This window comes from Meleagris gallopavo, chromosome 26 (genome assembly GCF_000146605.3).
Source record: "Meleagris gallopavo isolate NT-WF06-2002-E0010 breed Aviagen turkey brand Nicholas breeding stock chromosome 26, Turkey_5.1, whole genome shotgun sequence".
Taxonomy (NCBI): Eukaryota; Metazoa; Chordata; class Aves; order Galliformes; family Phasianidae; genus Meleagris; species Meleagris gallopavo.
This window is the reverse complement of record NC_015036.2, coordinates 2,961,298-2,982,961: the sequence shown is the minus strand read 5'-3', so window position 1 is coordinate 2,982,961 and position 21,664 is coordinate 2,961,298. Positions and strand designations below refer to the sequence as shown.

Sequence of the window (21,664 nt, the reverse complement as noted above, 5' to 3'; positions counted from 1 at the left end):
ATCCGATCACTGGTGCCATTCAGATCTGGCACGGGGATGGTGGGTGTGTAATCTGAGGGGTTTGCTAGAAGTAATCCCATGAGTCGTTTGCAGCAAGAAGGGACATCCAGTACAACAAAGCAAGTAGCTCATGGTTGTCCGCAATGCTGATACATCATCCTCTTTAGGCTGCAGAAATCACTTTGCTCTCTCTGTGTCTTGGGGTGATTGATGGATGTGCCCTTCTAACGGTGACAGGCCCCAGCAGTGCTTCTGTGATGCACCCAAGCACCTTGGTGCTTCTCCCTGTCCGTGGGCAGCCTGCACTTGCTGGCCCTGCAGTGAAACTGTGGCTTTCCAGTGGTTTGTTAGTTTGCTTGGAGACAGCTGTGTGCACAGGTTATTTGGAAGAATGAGGCTGTTTCTACATTATTCTTGTCTCTTGCTTCCACAGACAGCATTGCAGTTGAGCAGTGCCGGTGTGGACTTTTCCTTTGTGTTTCTGTGTCTGAGTGAAGAGATGGACAGGGTGCAGATGAGGGGCAGAGGGATACAGGGAGCTGTACTCCAGCAGTCCTGAGACCTGCAGGGAGTTCATTGCTGGTGCCCGAAGGAGCTCTTGCTCTTCCCAAAATTCTTCCCCACTCATTTCCAAAGTGACCCAACTGATGAAGTGACACCAAATCACACCTGTGCTTTTGGAGGGGCTCAGAAATACGTGCAGGAGTAGCTGAGCCCTGAAGTCCTAACTGTGTGGATCTCAGATGGCTGATTTCATCATGACTATGTTCTGCAGGCTGGTCTTTCCTTACCCCGGCCCCCCTCACCCCCCCACGCCTCCCCCAGCACGCTCTGTCCAGCAACTTTCCATTACAGGAAACATCTGCTGGGAGGCAGGGCCGAGCCTGGGTTACTGCAGGGCATTGGCCCACAGAATCACCCAGCCACAGTAACTTAAAGCATGTGCGAATGGTTTCGGTATCTCCACACCCGCTCCTTCCTACAGAAACCTCAGCAGAGGCTGAAGCTGCTTTTCAGACCAGAGAGGGACAGGAGAGGAGAGCCTGCGGAGAGCACTGAAGGATAACTGCTTTTCTGGTTTCAAAGGGGAAAAAAAACAACCAACCAGCTGAAGTCTCTGAGCTGCTGACCGTCCTGTTTAGTCCTGGAACTGCAGCTAGATCTGTGAATACTGCTGGGCTGGCAGGGTGCTGGCAATTGGAACTATTTTAGTTACCAGCTCTGGCAGTGCTGGCCATCGGGGCTGGCTCTTAGGCTGCAGACAACGCATTGCACAGAGCTGCTCGGGCTGTCAGCATATTTACAGCCCTTCTCAGAGGATACCCCCAGCAACAAGTTGGGAAGACTGGAAGAGAGGAGCTCAAACATCGCCTGCCAGCACACTTATCCTCATGAGCCTCTTTTTTGAAATCTTCTGGAGGAGGAGTCCTCTGTCAGTTCTGCAAAGGCCGCTGGGCAGATGACCTGAATGTGAGGAGGAAAGCAGGGGAAGGCACGTAAACTCCTGCCAAACTGCTGAATCTCTTTCGACATTGAATCTAAACAAGAAGTGGTGACAGCAGGAACAGGAAAAGCAGAGTTTGACTGAGAACACGGGGAGCTGTGCAAGTGCTGAGGGAGTACCATGGATTTCTTGCTGGATTGCGGGGCTCTCTGGCATCCCATACTGGATCAAGAACTCCCATATCTGCAGTGGGACCTGGAGGGGCTTGCCGACTTACCCCAGGAGGTTCTCTGCAATGGATCAGATGGAATTCCAGCTGTGAGTGTCTCTAAACTGAAGTGTTTGTAACAGAAGTTCTGCTAAGCAGAAGTGTCTACAGGCTTTGGACAGGTCAGAACATCCCAGACAGTGGGAGAGGGAGTGGAGCACCCCTCCATATGGAGACCCTACTGCTAAGTCTGGTTGCTATAATGCAATGAACCCAAAGCTCAGGCCTGATTATAGTCTTTCTCCCACCTCCTTTGCACATCCTCTTTGCTGGTCCCAGGAAATCTTGGGTTTGAGCTCTTGGTGGAGCCCATCTCTGTCCAAGGTCTTTTCCAGATACTAAGGCTAGAAGTTTGGTGAGTGAAATGGTATTTCTGTCAATTGCTGGTTTGTAGGTTTTATTCGAAAGTAAGGCCTGCCTTTGGGCCCACAGGGCCAGAGCATGTATTTGAAGTACTAAGATAATGTTAAAACAGTACTGTTTCTAGTTCATTGAATTGGTGTGTGGAGGAGGGTATGTTGTTTATGAGTGGGATTCTGTGCTTCTGTCTTGGCTTTGACAGCATTTGATGGTTTTGAGAGGGTAGTGCTAAGCAATCTTTGTATTTCCTCCACCCCTATGTGTGCCCTCTTTCCCCCTTTTCTCAAACAGAATCTTCTATAATCAGACTGATTTGGGGGAGCCCTCAGATGTGTGCCCACCATTCTGCATTGGGAGGGTTGTATTTTGCAGCTAGAGGAGGTAGGAAAGGATTGTTGAGAGGAAGGGAGGGTACCCCAGGTTGCTCTGCCATCCCTATGTTTATGGGATAAAGCATGAGAGATTCGATGAGATACTCAGACCTCCTGAAATTGCATTTGCCTCTATTTAAATCAGCTCTGCCTGCAGAAGATGTTCTGGCTATTCTGAGCTGCTGTCAGCGTGTGCATGGCATTAGGAGGTGGTCTTTGGGTAGAGTTGTAGGTCCAGGGACAGAGTTGCATTAAAGTTCAGTAAAGACCAGAAAGAAGCCAGCTCCTGATTTCTCCATAGCCAGCAGCACGGCCTCCTCTGATGCCTTCTATGAGGTCTGCAGAATAAGTGAAAAACATGGTTGAGTTCCCACACAAACCTCTTCTGCAACCACGTTCCCTCTCTGCCAGCAGGTAGCGGTGGGTTCGCTGGCTGCCAGGTGAAGCACTTGATGGGGAGGGGAAAGGGAATGACTACGTTACTCTGGAGCTGTCACTCAAGCTCCTGTGTCAGGGCTGCAGCTGTGCTTAAGTTCCTATTGTCTGGGGTTGCTATGCTGTTTATGGGATTGGTAGCTAGTTGATGCATTGCAAACTGAGCACGTATTGTACCTTGGACAGTGTATGATGGCAGGAAAAGAGATTTTCCCTGCAGTCACAGCTCCCATGCAATTCTGCATTGCAGACAAAGTATAGACCTTCTGTGCTGTACTTACTCTTCCAAGTCAGGTCCTCCTCTTCCTCTCACTTGATACAATGATTCCCACATCCTCCCATCTGTGTGTCTGCTGTGATGGGAGCTCCTGGCCTCATGCTTTGTAAGTGCATCTGATCCCCCTTCTCCTTATCAAGGTGTTCCTGTTTTCCCACTCCATTTCTCCATACTCATGCCTGCCCCTCTCTTTAACAGGCGCTCTGTTATTTGCAGGTATTGAGTCCGACCTACAAACAACGGAATGAAGATTTCAGGAAACTCTTCAAACATCTTCCTGACACGGAGCGCCTCATCGTAGGTAAGGACAATCCCTTTGTGCAGGCCTGTGGTTTTAGGAGTAAAGCAGCACATGTACATGCAGCATTTCCCTCTCCTAAAAGGCTGCCATCAGGGAGCAAGCCTGTTGTCTCGTGTCCACAGGCAATTCCCTCTCCTCACTCTTTCCAATGGATGTCATTTGTTTGGCTCAGGGAAAGCAAAGCTGGTTGTTATCGGCTACAGTGTTGTCTCGTTATGATTTGAGGAGCATGTTCTCCCCCATAGTGCTCCCCAAATCTCACTGTTAGTGTCTGAGCTCTTTCCTCCATTCGTCAGGGTTGCGTGTCTCAATGTGCACACTGCTGAACTTCCCTTTTTTTTGAACTCCTTTGTACATCTCCAGTGCTCCCAACTCTCACACCACTGCCTTCCCTAAATACATTTAGGCTGTGGTTCTGCAGTTGATTAGTGACTGTCCGCTGCATCGCGTCTGTTCTTTTATCTTATGTAACTGATGATCTCATACCATGTCTCATACTGCTCAAATATGCACGTACTAGCAGAGGACTAGAAATTGTTTAGGAGGCTTAAACTGGGGGCGAAACAAGCAGTGACACTAGAAGGTGAGAAGGAAAACCCAGGTTAAAATTTAGAAATACTTCATAAAATGCTACCAAATGGCCAGCTAATGGGGCAAGGTAGTGTGTCACTAAGAGAGATTATCTGTGGCATGCTGCAATTGCAACCCAGTGGACAGAGCAGCAGCTGTGGTCCAGCTCCTTCTGGCTTTGCGTTGACTTTCTGCAGAATTACGTTGAGTAACTTCCCTTGGTGCTGCTGCTTATCCTCACATTTAGGCTGTCCTGCCTCCTCATCTCGATGCTCCTTAATTATCATCTGTTGTTCACCTGCAGATTACTCATGTGCGCTACAAAGAGACATTCTCCTGCAGGGCCGCCTCTACCTCTCTGAAAACTGGATCTGCTTTTACAGCAACATCTTCCGCTGGGAGACGCTGGTAAGGCTCTCTGTCTGGCACACTGAGCATGTGCTTTATGTCAGTATATTTGCTGACAACTTTAAAAGCACTCTTTCCGTCGTCCTTCTCACCAGTGTGTCTCATTACCTGCTTTCTTTTTCTGCCTTCCCCTTTCTGCATGGCCCTGACTGTAGCTGACAGTTCGCTTGAAGGATATCTGCTCGATGACCAAGGAAAAAACAGCACGGCTCATTCCTAATGCCATCCAAGTTTGCACTGACACTGAAAAGGTACCTCCTGGAAGCCTCCACCTCTGGGGCCACAATTTCTGGGTGTCATGGGTAGGAGAATGGAGTTAGCACCATCTTCATGGGAGTTTCCTGAATGGAAAGGACTGCTGGTGGTTCATGGGGCATGGGAGAAGGCACAAATGGAAAAGGGCTGGGTGCAGAGCTTCTGCAGACCTTGGGCTTCAGCTGAGTCTGGAATTCATGTATGTAGCTCCTATATGGAGTGTTGTGGAAGTAGAGCTGTGTTATACAGTATTCCTTAGCTGATGGAGCTCATTCTGTGCTCAGACCAGCTCTGTTGGTCGAGAGGCACTCAGCCATGCCATGCAGGGGCTCTGTGGACTTCTGTCTGTGCCCAAGAACTGAGCGGCAGTGCTGTACGGCTTGCTCAGTCCTCCTGTGCACTGTCTCTGAAAAGTGATCCAAAGAGGTGTTTTTCTTCATTTCTTTGTGGGCCTTTTCTGAACTGATTTTTCTTTCCATCTCTTCCCATTCAGCACTTTTTTACTTCCTTTGGGGCTCGAGACAGGACGTACATGATGATGTTCAGACTCTGGCAGAATGCTCTCCTTGACAAGGTATTGAGGCCAGCACCTCAGCATTGGGGTAGGATGAAAGGCAGGTGGGGTACTTATGCAGAAGCACAGAAGTCCTGGGACTAATGCGTGTACATAAAAGATGTAATGGCAACAAGCATGTGTGTTTAGATGGAGCAGGGACATTGCTGTGGGTGCAAATATCTCTTTTTGCATGGAATTCTGTCTGCCTACAGGCATGTCTTGCACATGCAGTGGGTGTCTCTCTGACTCTGCTGAGGTGTGGAAGTCTCAGAGAGGAGGTTTTTCAGCTCTGTAATACAAATTACAGCTCAGAAGAAAGCAGTTCAAACTGTAACACAGACAACTCAGTACACAGACAGTGTTGTTAGTATGTCTGTGCTTCAGAAGTGTAAAGGACATCCCCAGTTAGAATGAGAATGGAGCGAGGTACATTGAGCAAAGGCTCAGTAGGTTGGATTTAAAATAAAGTGGGGAAATGCACCTGCTGAGCTAGGGTTACTGTATATACTATATTTGGTCTGAGTATCTGTTCCACTGTCCATTGAGTATTTCTGGCTTTGCTGCATGAGTAAGACTTATGAGCTGATCTTACAGGGTTGCCAGCACTTGGAGATGTTTGGGCTTAAGTTCACACTATACTGGAAGGCTGAAGTTATCGTGTACCAGAATGCCCTGTCCTGAGTTGGGGTAGTATCTAATGTGCAAAGGGATCACTTTGCAATAGGCAGCTTATGTTGCTACCATATGCTGTAATTTAATCAGCCTTTGGAAGTTCATAACAAAATTTAATGCCCTTGGTTTCAAAGTCATAGTGAATGGGAAGTGAGATGTGGAATGATCAAGGCAGGAAACACTTAGAGCTTTATCCCTGTGTAGGATCTGTGCCTAGCAGGAGAGAGAGTGACAGAGCCGAGTGTGGTTTTCTTGACAGGACATGTGAATTATAGAGAGTGCATATGAAAAGAAGGTAAAACAGAATTAGATATTCATTCTGGATAAAAATTTCTCACTTGAGTCTTTTTTGTTATTTTTGATGGCTACTTTTAGGGAACTAGTTTAAAAATTTCCTGCTTTACCATGTACAGTAACTGTGGGAAGAAATTCAAGCCAGCAATTCTGAAAAAGTCCCCTAGGGTTATTTTCCATCATTACCAAGAAATCTTTGTCATTGGTCATACATTTCTCACATGTGAAAATCTGTTTTCTTTCATCCATGTCCTGCATACTTAAATCACGAGTTCAGCCCCATTTCTTGAGCTGCAGAATGCAGTCTCATGGCAATCAGCTGACCTGCATCCCTGAAAAGCTGGACTTTTGTGAATGGTCTTGTCAACTCATTTTCTGTTTTTAACTTGAGATACATATAGGCTTTTCCCAGTAGTAACTTCTCTTGATTTTAAACTGCAGCAGAAAATGTTTCTACTTGCTGCTCTTTTAGATCGTTTTCCTGGTTTCTGTAGTTTTCAGGTGGTTTTCATTTAAGCAGACTTGGAGGGAAAGAAATCTCCTAATGCACTGGGCTTTGGTATGGCAGGAGACATTATATGGAGCAGAAGAGGTAGGAGATAGGAAGAATGCATGTGGAGGAAAGCACGGTTTTACTGCTTGCATGGTTACATGCACAGCATTGTAGTAGCAGGAAAACACATTACTTGTGCTGTTCTGGGTGTAGCCTCATACTGGGGAAAAAGGGCATCCTAATCCACAGTGCTGTTCACTTCCATTACCTACAACAGGAGTCAAACATGAAGATTGTTTAGACAGGGCTAAATTAGCACTTGGCATTGTGAGTCCCAGTGTAAGTGTGGTGTATTCATTATGGTTAGTCGTTTTGGTTGAAAGTGTACCCTAATCTCTGTTCCCTCTTTTAGCCTCTCTGCCCAAAGGAGCTCTGGCACTTTGTCCATCAGTGTTATGGGAATGAGCTGGGTCTGACCAGCGATGATGAAGATTATGTGCCTCCAGATGATGACTTCAACACAATGGGGTGAGTGAGGGGGAATGGTATCTGTTTGTGATGAAGAAAAGATGGCTTCAGGAGAGCGAAAGTCCTTCAGTATTTCATGTCGAACTGCTGTTTGTCCCTGCTGAGAGGTTTTGGGTTCTGGCCAAATATTTCTGTGGCAGTAGGTGTGCAATGGCTAAAAAGCTGAAAGTGTACCAGTTCCTCCTAGAAACTGGTAGGAGCTGAAATAGTTGCTTCTCCATTTGCTGAGTTAGATGAGTGATCCTGTAAATGTGCCAAAGTGTCCCATTCACTGGGCTAGTCAGCATGTTACGTGGTCAGAAAGTGCTGATGCTTGCCAGTCTGTGTATGAGCACTTGAATAGTTTGGGCTTGATCTCCCCTGCTCTTCCAATCAGACTAGAAACTGCACAGAAATATTCTTACTTGCTCTGTGTGTCCAGTTGTAGCTGTACAGAGAGGTGTAAACATAAAAACCTGTGTTCTCTGTGGCGTCTCAGCTACTGTGAAGAAATTCCTGTGGAAGAGAATGAAGTCAATGACAGCTCCTCAAAAAGCAGCATGGAGGCCAAGCCAGAAGCTAGCCCTCAGCTGCCAAAGAAATCAGTAACTGCCAGCACACTGACATCCACAGGGAGCAGTGAAGCTCCAGCCTCGGTAAGTGGTCTTCCTCCATTCCAGTGGCATCACTAATCCTTTTTTCTGGGATTTCACTGGCAACCACAGTCCGTGTGACATCATTTTGGAGCTCATGGCATTTGCCTGAGGGGATGTGAGCAAGCTCTGCCTGACCTAAAAGCTGTACATCGGACTCCCAGCAGCAAGGCTGTTTCCCCACTTACAGTTTTAGGTTAAAAGAAATGGAGAATTGGAGATAAAGGAATTAAAATTCTTCCTCTGCCTGCAGTGTGGTGGAAGTGGTGGGCACCTTTGTTGGCACTGTGGCAGAGTGCACCTTCTTTCACTCTAACCTGAACTCAGATTTTCCTAGCTGGTGTAGTACTTGTCTGGAGCACAAAACTTATTGTTTGTGCGTTTGTCTGAACAAATGAAAAGCTCTGTGTATATCCCAAGCATGAATTATGTGGGGTTTTTTTTGAGAGGATGTGATCTAATGCACCCATGTGCTTTACAAGTACCATATGGTAACTTTTCATCTCTCCATTATTTAATTTCCAGACACGTAGAGGCCAAATGTTCAAAGGGGTGATAATATATGAATATGAACAATATGCAGATATAAATCATTTTCAGAAATAATCCCTACTTTCTAGTTGCTGGTCGTGCCCTCACTGTGCTCTGTCCTCGCTGCAGTTTGATGGGGTGCTACCAGAAGAGGAGGAGGCAGTAGCAGAGAGTCCTGTGGAAAAAGATCTTGGCATTGCAAATATCATGGGAGAGAAAATAGAGATCATTGCCCCTGTGAACTCCCCTTCCCTGGACTTCAATGACAATGAAGACATTCCCACTGAGCTCAGCGACTCGTCTGAGACCCATGATGAAGGTATGCAGGGCAGGCCATAATTGTTCTGCTTTTTCTCTGCCTCTTCCAGGGAGGGACTGGGACAGCAAATACTGAATTCGTTTTCTGGACCTTAAGGTCCAGATGCAAAGAATTCTTAGTCTAGACTGCAGGAAGTGAATATGGGGGAGTGGGTATTTGGAAGAATGTCCCTAAAAATTGCCATATAGGTAATTACCCCTCCTGATATTCCTGCTGTTGTCCTGGAATCAGTGGAGAAAAAGGGATAAAAGCAATTCCGTTCTGTGAAACACTGCCTGTAAAAGCACAGCCTGTGATGCTGGCACAGAGGATCAAGGTGGGGCTTGCCGGCCTGTTTTCCCACAGGTGAAGTCCAGGCGTTTTATGAGGACTTGAACGGCCGTCAGTATGTGAATGAAGTGTTCAACTTCAGCGTGGACAAACTGTATGACTTGCTTTTCACGGACTCCCAGTTCCAGAGGGACTTCATGGAACAGCGCCGGTTCTCTGGTAAGCTGCTGCTGGCAAAGCCCAGCTGCTGATGGGGGCTGTGTTCCCTGTGAGCTGCAGACGTCTGCACAGAAGCAAGGTCTTAGTATGTAGCTCTAGAACACATCCCTTGGAAGCACAGTGTGGCTGATAATAGAAGCATTGGGTAATGCTGTGAGGTCTTTGGGACTGCTGTAATCTGTATTGATGGCAGTCAAAAGCAAGTAGAACCCGCCTTGTTTGTGGCGTTTATTGTCTGTGAGGTTTATTGTCTAAGAGCCATGTGTAAGGTTATGGTTGAATCACATTCTTTATCTGTGTTCTTTTTGCTATCAGTTAAGGCCTGATCCTGTGTTCAAGGCCTACTAATAAAAAAAATAGCTAGCTCCACATCAGACACTGGCACAGACTGATGATGCAAAGGGTGCGTTCCTTGGCATACTGCTGTCCTCCTTTCCCTGTAACTGTAGGATGCAAAAGGAACAACAACTCCAGCCTACCCCTTCTCTCTGCACTGCAGGAGGGGAAAGTATTCCTCACACTTGTGGTTCCTTGTGGGTGTCTAAATCTGAAGCTGTGCTGCAGTGAGGCTCTTTCTGCAGCTGCTCTGCTTAGCCCTCTGACTAGCAGACTTGCAGGACTCTGCAAGCTCAGGGCAGAGCCGCTTGAAGGCAGCTCCAGGCAGAAATATTCCCATCTAATCTTGGGGGAGGATGCGTCTTGTCCCTACAGTGATCACGTTTAGTATAGGAGACCTTTCCTACATACTTACTTGAGCTATAGTGCTTCTGCAGCTGAGCTTTGCAGGGGGAAGGAAATACTCTCCTGAGCTCGGTTATTTGGTTATGCCTTTTCCTGACTTGGCATCCCTTTCAATTACTGTGATGGAATATTGTTTTCTCCTCTCAGATATTATCTTTCACCCCTGGAAGAAGGAAGAAAATGGCAATCAAACCAGAGTGATCTTGTATACCATTACCCTCACCAACCCTCTGGCTCCCAAAACTGCCACTGTCACTGAAACGCAGGTATGTGAAAGTGCAGCGTTGGTGAAATGCTTTGTACAAACAGATCTGTGATTTTCTTTCTTGCCTCAGGCATGCTGCTTTGCACGTTTGCATCCTCCCTATCCATTTTCCTTTACACATTTTTCTTGTATTAACGTGCTACCCAGTATCACTGCAAATGTGAAGAGCTGATCTTAAGCTCGCACTGGTTTGTGCTGCAAGGAAAGGACCGTTATATTTCCAGCAAAAGCAGATCTGTTGGTCACCAAGCAGCAGGTTCTAACATCTGTCTGTTGCCTGTTGTGGTGGTTTTTGTGCTGCCAGCACAGGACAGTCACATACTGTCAGCTCATCTGTCTCACAGCTCTCCATAGAGCTATCAGGATTTTTAGTGGTGAGGACAGTTAGATGGCTGTTGTAAAAGGTAAGAAAATAAGAAATGGGAGTATCTGCAGTGCGTTAGAAGAGCTGGGCTACCTATATCCAGTAGGTGCTGTAGCTACAGAGATTAAAAGCCTCCACCCATGTCCAGAGATGTGTTCAAGTGGCCAAGGTAACAGCTGTAAGTTAGCTTGAGAGAATATTAAGGGAGAATCAATAAAAGATGGGGGTGGCTCACAGTGTGCTTCAGGGAAGGAGAATCCCACCTTGCAAAGGTGGGAAGAAGCGTGCTGTGCAGAAGCAAGGACTGTGTGCAGGGAAGGTAAGAGAAAGGAGAGGACAAGGTGATGGGCAAAGGCACACTTCCAGGCAAGCAAGGACATGGGCTATTTTATTCTGAATGTGGTGCCAACCACAGAGGTGCACTTTACTGTGTCCTCACCGCAGAGGTAAGTGGGAAGAGTCTGTAAGAAAAGCCACAGTTTTATTATGGGTCCTCAGTTACTGTGTGTGTTCCCCCTTGAGGTCTTTTTGGAGACAAATAAAGAAGCAGATCAGAAACAGTTAAACAAACTGACTGATGTGTTCTTACAGTGTTCAGATTTGAAGGACCTCTGCTCAAAGCAGGGTCAACTCTCCTTTTAGATCAGGTTGCTACCTGAAAAGCTGGATATTCGTTCAGTGAGAAGAGATAATAACTGCAGAGGTCCCTCAGAATTGGTCCTCATGTGGCAGAGAACCGTGTATCTGATGCAAAATGCTGGATGGGGCTTGGGCATGGGCATGGTCTTGGTCTTCTATTTGTCACGGAGCTGTATTTGTAAGGTGCTAGTGAAGGTGCCTATCTATCAAAGCCATGTTCTAACCAGACTAATAGTTGCCTTGCATGCTGTCTTTTATGCAGACAATGTACAAAGCCAGCCAAGAAAGCGAGTGCTATGTCATAGATGCAGAGGTGCTAACTCACGACGTCCCCTACCATGATTATTTCTACACCATTAACCGCTACACATTGACTCGTGTTGCCAGAAACAAAAGCCGACTCAGGTACACTTCTGGTGGGATGAACAGCTTTACTGACAACCAAAAGTCACCTTTGGGTGGGAGTGCTTCTCTTGGTGTGTTAGGAGGGGTGGGGAGATCTGAGCCTTGTGTGCTTGTTGCCAGAAAACTCCTGTCGCAGAGATTTAGCATGGAACAGCTGCCTATTGTGGCAGCACTGAGGAAACAGCACAGTTGTTGCAGAGGACTTACAGTTGGGCCAAGGAGAAAATCTGCAGATTTCATTCTTTGAAGCAGTTGTTTGCAGGAGCAGTTGCCATACACAGCAAACAGAATGCACTATGCAGTAGGACGTACTTGCAGGCTGCGCCTCTGTGAAGCACCTTGCAGGACAAGCAGAGAAATTTGGTATTAGGAAAAGCTGTAGGGCTTCTGTTTCGCTCTGCTAAGTAATCTATATGTCTGCCTGCACATGGCCAGGGGTGTTGGGAATCCTCTCAGGGGAAGCTCTCTTGAAGCCTTCCTGCTTCTGCCTTTGGAAGGACTTCTCATGTGGTATTTCTGATGTGGAAACACGAAGGAAAGAAACCATTCCAGAGATAAGCGTGGGCATGATTGATTTTCATGTACACATTGACAGAGGACTTGGAATTGACGTAACCTCTGGAAGGAAAATGGAGAGTGACTTCTCCTTCTTGCAGGGTTTCCACAGAGTTACGTTACAGGAAACAGCCTTGGGGGCTGGTAAAATCCTTCATTGAGAAGAATTTCTGGAGCGGCCTGGAAGATTATTTCCGTCATTTAGGTAAGGGTGGCAGTGACCAGAGTTGCTGCAACGACAGCAGCACTCTCAGTAGCTTATGCATGTCTCCTGTAAGCAGGCAGTGTAATGGTGTGGTAGCTGCAGCTGGCCTGCTGGGGCTTAGACTTCAGAGAGGCTTTTAAATGGGGTCAGCCAAAGTTACTGCCCAGCACCTGGCAGCACCTGCTGATCATCAGCTCCTCTCTAACACAAGTGTGGGGTAAGGGTTTGGCTGAAGGTGTGAGGGATCTGTGGTGTGTACTGTGGCACAGTCATCTCGTACCCCGGCAGTCAATATCTGAACTCCATCCAGCTGCTGTGCCAGTAGAGAGCTCAGAGTTTCTATCATTGCAATGCTAGTTCCGCTTCTATTAAATGCTTTCTCTCCCTCGTTGTCACTGCAGAAAGTGAACTGACCAAAACAGAGAGCACGTACCTGGCTGAGGTCCACAGACAATCCCCCAAAGAGAAAGTGAGCAAGCAATCAACAGTCCGCCGGAGGAAACGGGCCCATGCCCATCTGCGGGTGCCGCACTTGGAGGAGGTGCTGAGTCCTGTCACCACCCCCACGGATGAGGAGGTTGCTCACCGAATCAAGCACGTGGCAGGTAAGGAACCACAGACCCCTCACACTCAGGGATGGAGAGCTGGACAAGCCCTGGAGCCAAGCTGGAAGTTTGCTCATGGAGAGTCAATGGAGAGAAAGGCCTGGGCTTTCCAGAGCAGTGGATCCATGAGTATTGTTTTGAATAAGGTAGAAGATCATGTAGTGGAAAAACACTGCCCTCTCCATGGGACAGCATTTCATAGCCTACACACACCTGTCTCCTCAGGTTCCACGCAGACACGGCACATCCCTGAGGAGAGCCCCAGTGGCTTCCACCTGCAGAGCGTTTCCAAGCTGCTCCTTGTCATCAGTTTTGTGTAAGCGATTTTGATTTTATTTTAACTCTGCCTTCAGAGTCAGCCATTAACTTACTTTTTCCTCTCATGTTTCTGGTGTTCTCTGCTCCTGTCAGTGTTCTCACTAGATCAGCAGCAAGAACCGTATTCGGTCTGTGTCTTTTTTATGCTACCACCTTTCTAGTCTTGGGCTTGCTGGATGTGTGCTTTGAGTGAGCCAGGTATGGGTCCCTTGTATTCCCGTGACTCAGTCTTCATGTGGAAAAGGCAGGAGTGCTTATTGCTTCTCTGCCTCCTGGGCTGCCTGTAGCTTTCATGTGCTAGTGCTGCAGCTGTAGCTGGACGGGCTGAGAAGCAGTACAAATTAAAGCAGCAGCCCAGGTGGTTTTACTGCTAAGGAAGCTAAAAACATAATACTAACTGTGGAGGAACAGCAGAACTTGTGGTCACTCTTTTCATAAGCTCCACTCGTCCTTTAGTGAGGAGGCTGAGGTTGGCAGTCTGGGGTTAGTTTTTCTGCATTTTTTTTCCCTATGGGGAGGAAGGCTGCAGAAGTTTACAGAGCTGTTGGAGAAATATGAGCCTTGTGACAATTTTGGGCAGGCACCTGGTGCTGTCTTCTGTGGTTAGACAGGTGAATAGCAAGGCACAGAAACTTTACAGCACTCTCTTGCAAGCTGCTAGCTTATCTTAGCTCCATGTGCTAACCCTATGTGCTGAAAGCAGTGGTTTGCACAGCCTGTGGTGGCATTTCCACTTTAGCACAAGGCAAGAGTGAGGAGTGCTGGCTGCAGCGTGCCTTTACATGGCAGTGCCCTGCATGAACGCTCCTTATCGATGTCCATGAGAGCCAAACAGCTCATCTTTCCTTCTTGGTTGAATTTCACCAGTAATTGCAAGCCCACAGTTTGTTCTTTCCCTCTTGAGTCTCTTCCCACTGTTCCTTCCTGCCCTCCTCCCTGCTATTTATCTTCTGTACTGTCTGTGAGCCTTCTCTGCTCAGCCCAGTTTCTCCTATTCTGTGTCAGTCTGTTTCTAACCTGCAGCTACTCCGTCTTTTCTCTTCCCTGCTCCCATTAGGATCTGTTTCAGGTACTGTCTCTCTCTCTCTTTTTTTTTTTTAACCTCCTTATTCTCCTTATCCCTCCCCTTCTCCGCATTCACCACATCCGCTCATTCAGTCTGATGCATCGGTCATTGCTATCTGTCCTCCTTATACATCTCTCTTATGTGATGAAGTTTTGGGTTCTGATTTCTTGGGCCTTACTCAGAGTAAATCCTCACTAACAGACAGCGTGGACCTGGGTCCCAGGAACCTTGAGAAAGCCCTGGGTGTTTTCCCAGGTCTGACAGGCAGGCAGTGGAGTAGCAGTGCTTATAGTAAATGACTGCTTTATTTATTTGCAGCCTGGTGTTGCTGGTCATTCTCAATATGATGCTGTTCTACAAACTGTGGATGTTGGAGTATACCACCCAGACACTCACAGCATGGCAGGGCTTGCGGCTACAGGAAAGGTACTGTCACACCAGCTTTGTTTTTACATCTTCTTGCATGTTTCCTGCTGGCATTAGAGACACCAAAACTCAGGGCTAGCTGGTTCTCTTTTGTATGTAATAGATTAAACATATGTAATAGGTGAAGCAGGTAATTAGCTGAAGCTACTTGTTGGGGAAAAGCCCTTCCTTCTTCCTCTCCCTCCCTCCTTCTGTCTCTCTTTCTCTCCCTCCTCTCTCTCCTTCTCTTCCTCTTCCTCCCCTTCTCTCCCTCCTCTTCTCTCTTTCTTCCTCCCTCCCTCTTTCCCTCCATTATTAAGTATAGCATTTAACTTATATGCTGTTTAATATGACAGCTAACTCTATGCCCCTACAGACACAACTTTGTGGTGTTTTAACTGTAGTTGCTGTGACCTAGACCAAACCCACCTGCTGGGTCAGAAATAGTCTATGCTCACCCTGAGGCTCCCCTGCCCATTCCTTTGTATCCGTATGACTTGGAGTTGGCAGGGACAGTGAGTGATCCCACATATAAATATAATCAATCCTCTTCCTTTAGACAAAGAAAGCAACAGTTGTTAGAAGTAGACTGCTATTTATTAGAAATTGAGAGTGCATCCATTTTTAAATTGCAGTAGCTTTTTGCTGTTATGCTTAAAATGTCATTGCTTTATATCCACATTTGGAGCTGCTTGAGCAGGACAGTTGCAAGCACTCAAGCTCCAGAATCTCAAGCTTCCCAGGAAAGATCATCAGGACAGGTTGCTACTCACAGCCATGTGACTGCAGAACACCAGGCAAGCAGGTGAAGCATGACTGGCTCAAGGTGAGGATAAATCTCTGCAAAACAAGGAGCATCCCTGAAGCAGTTAACACAGCAGTTAGCAATAGCACCCCACTGCTCATTTGCTAAGTTAAGAGAAGAACCACTTAGACTGTTAAATTACAGTGCTAGGAGAAAGAACAAACGTATCTGAGAGGTTAGTTTTGGGAGCAGTTATAGCCATAGGAAGGCTATCCACTCAGTTTCTAGAGTAGGACACACAAAAATCTCCACTACCTCCTGTAAAGCTTAAGAGGTATAGCTAAGAGAGGAGAGATCCAGCTATCTTAAGTAGCAGATTCTAAGAGGTAAGTTGAAGACAAAGCAATGATTTAGTTGTCTTAGAGACAAGCAAAGAAAATAAAGAAGAGACACCCAACAGAAGACAAAAGCTTAGCTACAAGCTTAACTACCTTAGAAACCAGTGAGGCCCAAGACAAAGCAATAGAGTTAGATGAGGGCATACAAAAACAAAGTACCTCTCCAGGGAAAAGTGTGCAAAAAGGGCCCTGATACGCCCTGAAGTCTTCCTACAACTCTCTTGACTCTGCTCCTCCTCACATCTCTTATGCTCCATGGAGATTTATCCTCACCTTGGTCCAGGCGAGCTCCGCCTGCTATCCAGGCACACTGCTTGCACCTGCTTGAGCCCCTGAGTTGCAGCTCAGGGCAGCCAGATCTGGGAATCTTCTCATCAGTGGCTTGAGTGCTTGCATCTGGAGGATTGATTAGGCCTGAAGGGAGGAGACAGTAATTAAGTGATAAAGAATATCTGGTATTAAGATAAAGACTGACACAGCAGGAAAAAATAACCACCCCAAAAATATGGAAACTGTACAGGATTACTATGTCCTGCTGTACTCATCTCCCAGGCAGTGACAACACACTGCTTCCCCGGCATGCAGGCGTTTGGCTCCAACACACTACAGCTCTTCTGCAAAAGACACATCTTTGCTCCTGATTACCACAGTTAAGGTAACAGTGATGGGCAATTTAGAAAAATCTTAAGAGAATTTGCTTCTTTCAGGTGCGAGGATTTAACAGAGACTGATGCTATCTACCACCCCCACACCTTCTGGTCCACTTTGCTCATCCTTGACTAAATAGTTTCCCCAGATTTATTCCTGCTCCTATTCTGCTTGGCAGGTTACCCCAGTCACAGACAGAATGGGCCCAGTTACTAGAATCTCAGCAGAAGTACCATGATTCAGAGCTACAAAAATGGCGTGAGATCATCAAATCCTCTGTGATGCTTCTAGACCAGGTGAGACCACACATCCCAGCAGCACTGTGAGTAGACAGTCACTCCCAGCCCATCACCTGCAATCCCTGAGCCTTACATGGACCACTGCAGCTCATCAGGTGCATTGCCTCTGCTCCCATCTCCCTTTAAGTCAGTCAGTCTTCTGCCACTGGGTTGGGCAGGAGGTCCCAAGGGCTATTTAGATGGGTTCTCTATCATCTCATAGGCATCCAGACAAGTCAAGGAGAAAATCCTGCAAGGCCAAAGCCTTGTATTAGACAACACAGCTTGTATCTAGTCTCTGGCATCTGTGAGGGTGCTATAAAGACCTTGGCACTCTGTTTGCAATGCAGAATTTTTCTCCTTGACTCTGGGGTCGTATGTAGCTTACAGGGACAAAGGCACACGCCCTTCACAGCACAGATGCAGCAGTTTTAAAACCCATTCCCTCAAGAACAGCTAAGACACTGGGCAGCTTGGAATTGTGTTCATAAATGAAAGAAGCTGCTGTTCCTTAAGGTGAGTGCCTGTTATCCTGTGCATCACTCTGCTCGACCCTTATTTGTTAGCTCACTGGCTCCCATCTTCTGATTCCCCTGTTGGTTGCCCAGCCCTGCTACACAAGTCCCAAAAAGCAGATGTTTATGGTATCAATACTTACATGGATGGAGGAGGCACCGATGAGGAAGGAAATCCCAAAGTGCTGTCACCTTCAGGGTAGCACATTGGAGATGTTTCTTGTCTTGCAGATGAAGGATTCACTAATAAATCTCCAGAATGGCATCGGGTCCCGGGACTTCGGGTCAGATCCAGAGGAGAAACGGAAACGTTTCCACTAACAGGCAGGAATGCAGGAGGCCAGAGGACGGTGTGCAATATGTGTAAATAGGATATATAATATATATATATATATATAATAATATATATACAGAATAATAATATATATATTATATACAGATTTTAAGAGAAAAAAAAAGCCTACGTACCGAGAGGAAGGACTGACCTCCAACACTGGCTGAAATGGAGAGTCTCAGTGGTAGTGTGGGGTGTGTGTGTGCGTGTGTGTGTGTGTGTGGGAGGGCTGTGCTCTCCTGGCACTGAGGTGCGCTTAGGGATGCAGCCAAGTGTGCTACCCTGGGCCTGTTTGCACCACTGTTCTGTAATATTCCTGGCTGTTCGTCTGTCTGTTTTGTTTCTGTCGTTTCAAAGGGAAGCATCAGAGTGAATGCCCCTCCCCTCCCTGTGCATGAAGGCCCCTGACTGACGATATGTATCTCCACATATAAAGGGAACACTGTCAACTTTCTTACCTTGCTGGCTTCAGGGCAGAGAGGTTTTGGCAATCACCATCGATCCCTTACAAAAACGATCCCCCATTTGGAGAAGAGGCCTCCAGAGGAATTGCTGTAGGTCTGTGGAGAGCAGGTCTCCCTGGCAATCATCTTCTATGCCTCTTGGAGCAGAAATGCAATTTGCTGCCTTGCTGGTCAGCTTGGTTCAGAGAGCAAAGCACAGAATGTAAACGAGCTTGAAATGCTTTCTCCAAACACTTAGTTTGCCTCCTCCTGTAATTGATAGTGCATTAATAGCCAAGGAGATGGCAGGGAGCAGGAGTATCTGCCCACACAGCGCTTGGAGGAAGGAGAGCCACACTGCAGAAAGCACACTTCCATTTCTTTTGACAGTGTCCCCTTTACTTTTGCTGTGGTTTTCTGCTTTCTGTGTGCTTGGGCCCCTGCCATTAAGCCATCCCTGTGCTGAAGATCTACATCGGTGTGGATAAGGGCTGCCTGTGGTACTTCTCACAACAGGGAGAGTGCCCCAACTTCAAAAGAAAACCAAAATGAGTATTCATATGTGAGCACTCCTTCCTGCCAAGCTGTGTGCTATTAGCACAACGTGGAGTGGGAGAGCTAAGGAAGCAGCAGAACTGTTCCTGCTGTCCTGCTTGGTAGATTGACCTCTCATCCCTGGTCTGCAAGATTGTTTTGCTCGTACCTCTTAACCCTCGTCTTTACTTCTGAGCTAGTAGGAAACAAATTCTTTTCCTTCAGCGGTGACAGCAAAAGGATATCTTTGCTTTTGATACTTACATGCCTGCATCTACAGCTGCAGGGCCTCCGTCAGCCTAGGAGAGGTAAGGAAGGGCCCCAGGGAATAAAAAAGACAGAAAAAGTACTGCCAAGGAATGTGGGATAGACCTGGGTGTTATCCACAGTGTAAGGTAGTGACTGGGATCTCTCTTAAGCTAAAAGCGTTGCACTGGCTCTCTAAGCAAGTCAGGTGGCAGACCTGCATTAAAAAACAGTATGCATCTTTACTTCCAGATTCCTATTAGCAGCCACATGAGGGGAGAGGGACTGTGCACTGGGTGGGATGGGGGTGCAGGAGTAAGCAATTAATAAATGCCTTCTCATCTTACCCAGCCCGGTAGGTTAGGTGATGCGCTCAAGTCTCCAGCTTTGTCCAGAACCTTTGATCAGAACCAGGCCATGTCCACCTCCTAGATGCAGAAAGGAGTCAGCTGTGTGCTCCCCACAAGAAATGGTGCAGGTCTCATGTGTCCATTGGTCTCTAGCTCTAATTGGCACTGAAAGAGCAGGGGACATAAAGGTGAGTGTTTTTTGCATCTCCGTGTACAGGAACACAAATCCACACAGCTGGGGAAAACCCTCACAAGCTTCAACGTATGCAGCCCAACCATGGCAAGGTACCACTGTTAGAAGTAACCTGCTGATTTCTCCCAGCCTGCCTAATAATTTAATGACCAAACACTAGACACAGTATGACCTAGAGAAGATGACTCACAAACAGGTAATTGAATGCACTTAAAAGACTGTGAAAGCAAGGTACAATTGGCAATGCCTTAAGAACTAGGGAATAACTTGCATTTATGACTGTTTCATTTCATGCTGCTGACTACTGCGATGCTCCCTGACTTTTTCCAGGGATGCTGCTGAAATGGCTGCTATACAATGAATCTGAGCTGCTAGAGCCTGAGAGGAGCATTCTGCTGCTCTCACCTTGGAACCAGGGGGCCCTGGTTCCCTGCTGCTGACTTGCCACACTGGCTGAGATGCCCCTTCACCACTCCCACAGTCACTAAAGCACAGAAAAATGCTTTGCAGCCCATCTTCCCCTCTTTTAGTATTTAATTCCATAGAGCAGGAAAAAATAGAGAGGAAGGCCTATGTTTGCTGCCTAGCCAGAAAAAAAGCAAGAGAAAGAAACCTGGAATGTGGGTCTTGGCAGCATGGCCAGCAAAATTCTGTACATACACAAATATAACCCAGCAGAGGACAGAAAACCCACGTGTCTGAAAGGGTCCAAAATAAATGCCAGTAGCTAGAGCTGGCTGCTTACCAAATCTGACATTCTCTTGCTAGTAATGGAGGCAAGAAATCCCTTTGCTCATATGTGCATCTCCTTTCTCTGCAGTATCTCTGCAGACTGCGGTGATTCTGGCTGTTCCCAGTGGTACAGCTTCCTTGGGCTTGGTCTTGGAGACAAATTAATGTGAGGTTACACACAGGCAGCTGTAAAAGTATGAAGCGCTACTGTTCATTTTACCTGCATATTAAACTGGGTTTAACACGTTTGACATAAATAATCTGTCCAGCAAGTGGAGCTGGGTTTGGATTTGCTGAATTTTGGCAACTACAAAAGAGACTGTCAAAGAAACATGGCTCCAGCCAAACGTGCACATTCATGCCAACAGAGCAGCTTGATTTGTGCCAAGTAAGATGCTACCTATCAGCAGGAGGGAGATGACAAAGCTCTATTTGCCAGTTTGTCTATGTCACCTGGTTCTGTAGAATACATCACTAATCCTAGCTTGATAGGATTTTAATAAATAAATACATACCTTTTAATGATTACCTAAAAGGAAATGTTTGGATTATGGCATCTGGGATGAGCTCAAGGTGAATTTGAGCACTTTTCCCATCAGACAGACCCTGTTTGTTTCAGAAGCTCACTTGGGTGTAGATGGGGACAGACTTCAGCCTGCTTATCCTCAGCACAAAACTACGTAGCCTACACATACATGCTTTTTCCCACCTTTATAGGAGCCAGTAGAAAGTTCATTTTCCAATTTGCAACTAGGAACACAGTGCCAGTACTTAAGATGAGACCTTTTGGATATGCCTGCAATGATTTCTGTGACAGGCAGGCCTGCAATACACCAAAGCTGAGTAAAAGAAACATCTGCAAGCCTCGTATTTTGGCTGCACATAAGAAGTGCTACTCAGAAGGGAGTGTGTACATACAGGCTGTGCTGAGTGCAGCCCTTCCTTGTCCCATGGCCTTTATTCCTCTTCCTTTCCTGCTAGCTTTGCCTTCTCAGATCTGTATTTCAGAAGCACCTGAAGAGAGGAGACAGAGCAGCCTGCAACTTGTACCCCACCCAGCACCAGGAAAGAGCTCCAGGCTGAGATGGAGCCACTACTCAGAGTGGGAAAACTTTTGAGACTCTTCTTCCTCTTGGGTTCATTTACATCGAGTTAGAATGCGAGTTCACACATATACAAACCCCTCTGTGAATGCTGGTCCCCAGGTCTACTGCAGTGATCTGGGAAGAGGTTCTGACCCCAATAGGTATTCCTTCTTACCATGTGGCTAACTAACATGCTGAGTCCTACTCCGCTATCACTGTGAAGAGGCTGTGCTCTTGAGAGTTCTTCTCTACAAGAACATCCCCAGTGCATTTCCATGCTCGCTCCCAGGTGAGGTATGTACCAAACTGACCATTTTCCAGCATACAACCAGGTAGCTCTATCTGAGTTTCCTTTTCCCAACCAGAATAACAGGCTGGCAACTTTCTAATTT

At 46.8% G+C, this 21,664-nt stretch overlaps 1 protein-coding gene and 1 long non-coding RNA gene across 12 annotated transcripts in view; one reads left to right on the top strand and one right to left on the bottom strand.

The window, feature by feature from the left end:
• The window catches only part of GRAMD1B (GRAM domain containing 1B), a 110,629-nt gene extending 92,882 nt beyond the window's left edge, over positions 1-17,747 (top strand). For 6 of the 9 annotated variants that reach the window (XM_031556877.1, XM_010723640.3, XM_010723639.2 and 3 more), the window contains 16 exons: positions 3,372-3,456; positions 4,331-4,434; positions 4,590-4,685; positions 5,183-5,263; positions 7,117-7,232; positions 7,654-7,867; positions 8,525-8,714; positions 9,060-9,203; positions 10,092-10,210; positions 11,475-11,617; positions 12,274-12,377; positions 12,779-12,982; positions 13,208-13,298; positions 14,685-14,792; positions 16,741-16,858; positions 17,587-17,747. In XM_031556877.1, the coding sequence (XP_031412737.1) occupies positions 3,372-3,456; positions 4,331-4,434; positions 4,590-4,685; positions 5,183-5,263; positions 7,117-7,232; positions 7,654-7,867; positions 8,525-8,714; positions 9,060-9,203; positions 10,092-10,210; positions 11,475-11,617; positions 12,274-12,377; positions 12,779-12,982; positions 13,208-13,298; positions 14,685-14,792; positions 16,741-16,858; positions 17,587-17,676 (2,007 nt within the window). In that variant the 3' untranslated portion in view covers positions 17,677-17,747. Of the gene's footprint in view, positions 1-911; positions 1,763-3,371; positions 3,457-4,330; positions 4,435-4,589; positions 4,686-5,182; positions 5,264-7,116; positions 7,233-7,653; positions 7,868-8,524; positions 8,715-9,059; positions 9,204-10,091; positions 10,211-11,474; positions 11,618-12,273; positions 12,378-12,778; positions 12,983-13,207; positions 13,299-14,684; positions 14,793-16,740; positions 16,859-17,586 lie in introns of those variants that run through there. The other 3 variants (XM_010723645.3, XM_010723641.3, XM_031556880.1) reach the window with 3 other exon arrangements.
• LOC109371007 lies at positions 15,142-21,201 on the bottom strand. Of its 3 annotated transcripts, none has more exons than XR_004162019.1 (8): positions 21,106-21,201; positions 20,201-20,336; positions 19,260-19,427; positions 18,148-18,328; positions 17,499-17,672; positions 16,935-17,090; positions 16,074-16,328; positions 15,144-15,611 (listed from the first exon to the last, which is right to left on the bottom strand). It is a non-coding gene; the product is annotated as an uncharacterized LOC109371007 (long non-coding RNA). The 3 variants fall into 3 exon arrangements; XR_004162020.1 differs by having other exon boundaries at positions 16,188-16,328; XR_002121648.2 differs by having other exon boundaries at positions 15,142-16,328.
• Positions 21,202-21,664: the final 463 nt, after the last annotated feature.